Source organism: Neltuma alba, unplaced genomic scaffold (assembly GCF_004799145.2).
Source record: "Neltuma alba isolate B1F8T4 unplaced genomic scaffold, ASM479914v2 tig00013042_pilon, whole genome shotgun sequence".
In the NCBI taxonomy this organism is placed as follows: domain Eukaryota; kingdom Viridiplantae; phylum Streptophyta; class Magnoliopsida; order Fabales; family Fabaceae; genus Neltuma; species Neltuma alba.
Genome location: NW_021637386.1, coordinates 1 through 7,286, shown reverse-complemented (window position 1 = coordinate 7,286; position 7,286 = coordinate 1). Strand labels below are relative to the sequence as shown.

General features: G+C 36.6%; 1 protein-coding gene and 1 pseudogene across 1 annotated transcript; both read right to left on the bottom strand.

Moving 5' to 3' along the window:
* Nucleotides 1–1,037: 1,037 nt before the first annotated feature.
* LOC114733900 (uncharacterized) lies at nt 1,038–4,981 on the bottom strand (annotated as a pseudogene).
* Nucleotides 4,982–6,252: 1,271 nt separating this feature from the next.
* Nucleotides 6,253–7,082, bottom strand: LOC114733923 (beta-1,2-xylosyltransferase-like; the record flags this gene model as incomplete). Its single annotated transcript, XM_028921411.1, is given in 2 exon segments — nt 6,253–7,023; nt 7,026–7,082. Coding segments are annotated over 2 exon segments (722 nt in total), but the record flags the coding sequence as incomplete, so codon positions are not given.
* Nucleotides 7,083–7,286: the final 204 nt, after the last annotated feature.

The following is a 7,286-nucleotide window of genomic DNA, read 5'->3' as shown; positions in this document are numbered from 1 at the left end:
ATCGACGAATGGTGCTACTTAACGACGCCGCATGGGTTATTAAAATATCCTGGCCGTTAATTGAACGTGTTAATACTCTTCCGGTCCTTAATATAAGACCCATTTAATTAATAATTGATTAGATTAAAGAAGTTAGGTAAGTTAGTTAATTATAAGAAAATTGACACATTTTTTCTAAAACACCATAATCATCTTTCTTAATACCCCCTCTCTCCTTTACTTAATCATAATTGAAGGAGTATCTATAGGGGTAATTTAGAGAAAATTGATAAATATGATAAATGAGTCTTATATTTAGGACCAAAACCAACTCAAGAATTGGGTCCTATATTAAGGACCGGAGGAGTATTTCAATATACAACTTCGGATCCTAAATATAATAATTAGTTAACTAATTTAAATAAATTAAAAAAATAAGTTAAATCAGTTATTTGTAACAAATATATGTTGTCTTTCTTAAAATATCTTTGCTAATTAATTATATTGATTAGAACTACTATTATTAAAAAGATTACTTTAAAAAAATATATAAATATAATAGGCAAAATAAATTAAAATTTATATATAAAACTAAAATAAAAGTCAAACAAGATTTTATACTAAAAACTGAAGGTAATAAATCATTATAATTGAGCGCGTTAATACAAACAAAGATGCTAGTGAAGATAAGTGGCCACCTTTTAAACATCTTTTTTTTTGGTCGTCCATAGAGAAAAAAACTAGATTCACGGCTCCAAACAGACTCTAAATGTTTTTTTTTATAAATATCCCATATATAATTTGAAGTTAGCACATGCAAATAGAAAATTATTGAGCTTGTTGGTATACAAGAAAACAAGATATATTAAGTTAGATTAAGCTTAGACTTTCAAGTCTATTTGGGGATACCTTTAAATTATCACATCACATATAAAAAAAATTTAGCAGTCAAGAAAGAAATTTTTCAATTTTCGTCTTAGTCCTTACCCCTTTATAGTAGAAATGGACAACATATCTTTTCTTAAGATGTTAGATCACAAGAAGAAGACTCTCCCAAATGGCGAAGGATTGGTTTCTATATACGATACTGATATTTCTTTACATTCTTAACTAAAGCTCCTATTGCTCAGAAATGAAATTGGCAAGCAAGGCCATGACTGTACTTGCATTCTCCAGCTGTTAGAACTTGGAACACGTTTGCGACCTCTGAAACTTCCTGGACCAGCACCAACTTTGGTGACCATTGTGAGTGATGCATTAGGGCATATTGCACTAGGGTTTAACTCAGGCATTTAATCTCCCATATTCTCCCTTGATCTATATTGCATTAGGGAATGAACCTACCAAAGATCTCGAGGCTGACAAATTGCACGTCCGTAAGTTGATACAATCATTCTTACAAATAAAGGAATTTGGAGCACTGCAAATAGAGCAAGTGGGAGAGAAGCCAGAAGAGTAATTGGAATTGGCACCCATTTGAGTCTTTCCCTAAGTGCCAAAGAAAGAGCTGCCCCAAACGCTATCAGTATAGTTGCTATAGAAACGAATAGAGAGGCCAGAGCCAGAATCATTTTCCGAGGCAGTGTCTTGAGGAAATCTTCTTCAGCATAGTACGCAGTTAAGATTGATAAGAACATAAAAATAGAAGCTACAGAGGAAAATAAAGCTAAAGCATTTGAGACAGCAAACACCATGAATGCTTTATCCCTCAAGAAAATTGGGATTCCTTTAGTCTGGTCATTGCCTCCAGGAACAGTGACAGCAGCAGCAAAAGCAACTGTGGCAATAAGAGCTGCCACTAACATACTGGAGTTTGATGTATCCTTCATCCACTTCTCTCCTTGTTCATGCAAACCCTTATGCTCATCCTTGAATAACTGCCAAGCTGTCTTCCCCTCTTGGTTTTTAACTTGCTTATGAAGAGGATGGTCCAATTTCTCCACTTCCTACAAGGGCAATGCAGTATAAGAAGATATATCTATTATCTTCTTTGCCATGTAACAATGCAATTACTATTTGGCGATTTGGGTTTGTAGTTGGGAAATTAAAGAACCTAGGATCATATCATGAATTTGAAGCCAACAAAAACCTTTTATGCTTAGGGTTTTCTTAACCGATATAGTTGGGCAATTAAAGAACTTAGGATCACATTATGAATTTGAAGCAAAAAAAAAAAAAAAACCTTTTATGCTTTGGGTTTTCTTAGCCACTATCCCCATTCCTTATCTTTAAATATGTGTCTATTCAATTGTAGTTGTTATACTTTACTTATTGATTCATTGATTTGATCCTTGAAGTTTGGAGATTTTGTTCTTTCATTCCACCCCCTTCTTGTTCAGCATGAAAGGGACTATCTCATTGTTGCTATCTGTGAGAAATTAAACTGTGAGCCTGTAAGGAGGTGACTAATAAGATTAGACATACCTTGAACCATTGTAACTCTTTTTGCATCTGAAATGCCGCGCCGGAAACTGATGCTAGCTGAGGAGAAAAGTCAACCTTGCTGCAAGATGTGATGTGGTGTTTTGTGATTCATCTACCACCAAAACTAGCAGCTTACCAATTGGCATCTTACACAAAAGGCTAAAGACCTTTTCTTGCCGATTCTTAATGGCAACTTGCATTATGTATCCTTCATTTGGCATTTTAGTCCAAATCAAATCAGGAAAGAATTTGAAACATATCCTTAAAATTTCAACTATCCCAGATGATATGGTGTTGTACAAAATGTCTGCACTGACGAAAGACTGCCAGAAAATGAAGTTGTTCATGATAAAGGCTTGTGAACAAACATGCTCTACTAATCTCTCAGCAGATTTATTTCTCAACTTTGTGTCTCTTACTAGCTTTATGCTTGGAACTGCAGGTGCAAATTTAATTACATAGAAAGTGAGGCTAAGAATGGATCTTGAGGATCTTTGAAAATGTACTTCCACTACAATGAAAAACATACCCAGCTTCTCAATGGTTTTCCAGACGAAACCTTTGCTAGGTGCGTCATGAAGATCCTTCAAATCTCCTCTCGGCTGTAAATGATCAAGTTCCTCTGGAACAACTAGTGTGATAGTAGAAGAAGAATATTACATTTCATAAAACGCAAGAACCAAAATGAAGCTTGGAAAGAGAAAAAGAATTATGCCGAAATGAATACTTACAGTGGTAAATGAACCTTCCCAAAATCCCAAGCTTACTTCCACTTTGGAAGTCTGATGGCATTTTGGACAACACATTGAATATAACACTCCCATTTGAGTCTGCCATAGTGGCCAAGCTGGGATAGCGCTGGAGAAGAAACAAAGTGATATCTGCGCATTAGAGAGGAGCATAATTATTGAAAAGAAGGAAAAGAGAGTATGAAACTATAAGAGTTGAATAGTTTGGTAAGCTTGGGGTCAAAACCGAAACAATGGATAAGTGTTCTTTCATGGTCCATGAAAATTATGTTAGTGGTTGTATGATATAAACTAACGTCCTGTCAAGTCAGTAGCTTCTCATCTAATTAGTTTTTGACAACATGAATCCAACCCTATTGACCATCACTAAAAGGCAATTGTTGTCTCAGTCAATGTTTTTTTCCCCTTGTCATTGGTGACTTAAATGCTATCATTGTTGGTAGGCTAACATGAGATGACACGTTATGACGCGCCACTGTCTCCACCACACTATTCATATCAACCAGAAATTCTAAAAACATAAATAGCCACAAATTATCCAGAAAAGCGTTTCAATTACCATGAAATCCTGCAGCAGTAAGCAAAGCAACAAGACGACTAGCAGAAGGACCGGTGAATGGACTCGCAGGTCTCTCATCTGTAGTAACCAAAGCTAGGTACCATACCAACTCTTTACTTGTAGAAGAGATAATTGCATAGACAAGAGGAGAGAATCCTTCAAGATCAGCTATTTGTGTCAGAAAGGACTCCTGGTCACCAATGCCTTAGCAGCTGTTGTATTTCCACCCAATGCAACATAGTGCAGGGCAGTACATCCCATTAAGTCTAACTCAGTGAGCGCTTCTACACCGGCATTTGCTGCACCAACTTCTCCACAATTTTCCACTGCCCTGCTACAGCTGCCACATGTAGTGCTGTCCTGGCAATGGTGGTGATCTGTGCTGTCACAGCACTAGGGTCACGCTCGAAGAATGCCCTCGCAGATTCCCAATCACCTTTGAGTATTGCTAGGTGCAAGGGGTGGTAGTAATTGTTGTTAAATCCCTAGCTTTTGGCAATAGCAGGAGAAAAATGTGAATGAATCATATTGAAGCAAGAAAATTCAAGACTAAAAAAATTATTCAAATAGTCATGTCAAGCACTACATGCTCAAAATCTAAAATGCAAGTCATGAATATTGTAGTAGAAGTACTGTCAAGGGTGCAAATGAAGAACAACTGAACGGACTGTAGCATAAGCAAATTTGCAGGTAGTAGTGGAATTGTCACTTTTTCAAGTAAGTAAGGACCCTAGTGAAACCTTCAACTAAGGAGTAAGCAAAGTTCAAATATAAAGAAGATCCTCAAATAAAGTAAAATATTGCTGTCAGGTAGTACTCTACCGGTCTCACCCTTTTCACTATGGACTCTGAACAAAGGGCAAGGAAAAACGCAAAAAAAAAAAAGTAAGAAGAAAGAAAGAAAGAAAGATCTTTTGATCATATTCCCCCAACCTTTTTGACCAACCGATCTCTCTAAATAAGAGCCACTTAACTTAGATTTATTCAACGTAATAATGAGTTCAAAAGTGACTACTTTGAAACATCCATAAGCTTCAAAAATACAGCCGAGTGTCTGAGACTCACAATACGCCACATCAGACACAACACTAATTTATACTTAGGAGACTGCATCGCCTTATGTCATTGTGTTTGTGTGTGGGATTTCAGGCTCTCAAAACCTTGTTTGGGACCCTAGGGATGTATATGAAGGGGACTTTCACATACCGAACTCAGTAATAGCATCCTTGACATCGTCCGAAGAAACCAAACGCGATTCTGGAAATGCCATATTCTGGTGATTTCAGAGGCTGCTATTGATTTTGCAGGCTTCAGGGCGGAGACAATGGCTTAAGGGGGTGAAGGCGAAAGGGTTATTACGATAAATAACACATTTAAAAAGGAAAGTTGCCTCCTTGGCAACTACGCAAGGTTGATGCTCTCTCTTGCAACCTTTTATCAAAATGCTAATGCTGAGTCTGCAAATCAGAATGTTTCGTACACAAGTCTACATGGCCAAGCAAAGTAAGAAAACTAGAGAACAGAGATAGCATCGTATTCTCTCCTCTTTTGTACTTTTGGTTGTTTTTTTCTTTCTTTTTCAGAAAACACTCTTCGATGACTTACACGTGTGAGCCAAAATGATCCCTCGTTCTTCTCAATTCTCATTCTCCTTCCCTCCTATGCATTGTTTATGGAAATTTTTCAATAAACATATATTTGTTCTGTTAGATATTCTAAATTTCTAATGCTTTTCTTACCGCATTTTAAGGACATTTGCTATTATATGTTCTGTCGGTCTCGGACAAATTAGTGAATTACCTTTTATACAATATCGAATTGGGATTTAATTTTGACTATCATAATCGATGCCTTTAAATTATTGTCAAACACCAATTAGAAATTAATTTTTATTTTTAATACAATAGGAATAATTATTTCATCCTGATTTTTGAAGAACAAACGTATAGCATGTCTTTAAACTTTATTAGCAGAAAAATAGAGTTGAGCTTTTTCTTCTTCAAAATGTCATATTTTAATGCAGTATTTCACAAACAAACTAAATATCTTTTACGCATTGCAGTACACTGATTGTGTGATTTACTAGAATTTTTATGTTATTAATAATTAGTAATAATTAAGATAACTTGCTATTGATTCCACAACAACGCTTGAAACAACGTGAGCTTTAATTTTAATGAAATTGGCTCACAACAAAGTTTCAACCGAGCTGCACATATTGTTCATATATCAATTTAATTGCATTAATATGACTTGAATTTTAATTCTTTCGTCCAACTCATCTTTAAACCACTTTAATTTGTTGCAACACAGTTTTCTACACATTCAAAACGAAACTGTCCTCTGGGACAAAAATCATATGCAATACTTCTTTTTCATCAGTATTAGATACTCCAATTAGCACTCTGGGAAAAAAAGGAGCAATAAATAATAATCTATCGTAATATACAGCCAAGAATCAATATACAAATGATGCTGCCGCAGGATAGCATGCCCCTTAGCGGCTGCTTTTGTCAACCATTATCAGTCAGACTCATTCTGGTATATTCCCAAGTACACATAGTAGGTATAGCTCTACCACAAGCAAAACTGATACCATCCGCTGAGTAAAGAGATCAAAAGTTCTGGTCCAAAACAACCAAAACCCTTAACATCCAAGGCTTCTCATTATCCTGCTCAGCTCACTGATAACATCCTGCGGATTTGCATATGAACCGGAAAGATTTATAGCATGATACTCCAGTCCTTTCCATCGGGAGATCAACTGAAAATGTGGACGCCTGAACTGGCTGCTAATTATCTCAAGAATCACAGTTTTAGGCAATGCGGATACGATGTGAGTAAGACCAGCACCATGAGCACCAATGATTACTGATGCATCTTGAATGGCTTGGACCTGTTCTTTCATAGGCATATGCGCAAACAATCCATTCACAAGGTTGATTTTGCATCCTTGGTAGCCAGATGCCCAGATCTTCAGAGAGTTAAATACCTCTGCTTCATTAGTAAGCCTTGATTCGACTTTGCCACCATGGCGAGGATGAGCTAAATAATCTTCCCGGCGAACGAAAAGGACATTGTGACCAGAGGTTGGTTTCCTTACATGGTGTTGGTTTAAGGGTAACTCAAAAGCTGCTCTGATCATCTCTCCAAACTCAGATAGACGTGCAGTTTTGAGATTATCGGGGTTTTGCCATAGATGAAGTGCAGATGCTCCATCACAATTTATATCTTCGGTTAGACCTTTAAATAACGCGTTTTCATATCCCAGAGGTGAGAGAACAGCATGGCGAAAACAAACTGACCCACTGCGGTTTTGGCATATCCGATACTTGAGAATAATGCTTTCCATGTCTCTCTTCGAGGGGCGTCTGAAATGTTTAATAGGAGGAAGAAAGTAGTCAATCCAACCTTTTAACCTTTTAACCAACTGTGAGGAAGATGAAAAGGAAGATAATCAATCCTTTCACAGTAGGAGAAAACTAGTGAATAATTGAAGATGCAAGAAGTAGATTTCCATAACGGAGAGTGGACAATAATACACAAATCTCAAGCAACCAATGGCATAGGAATTA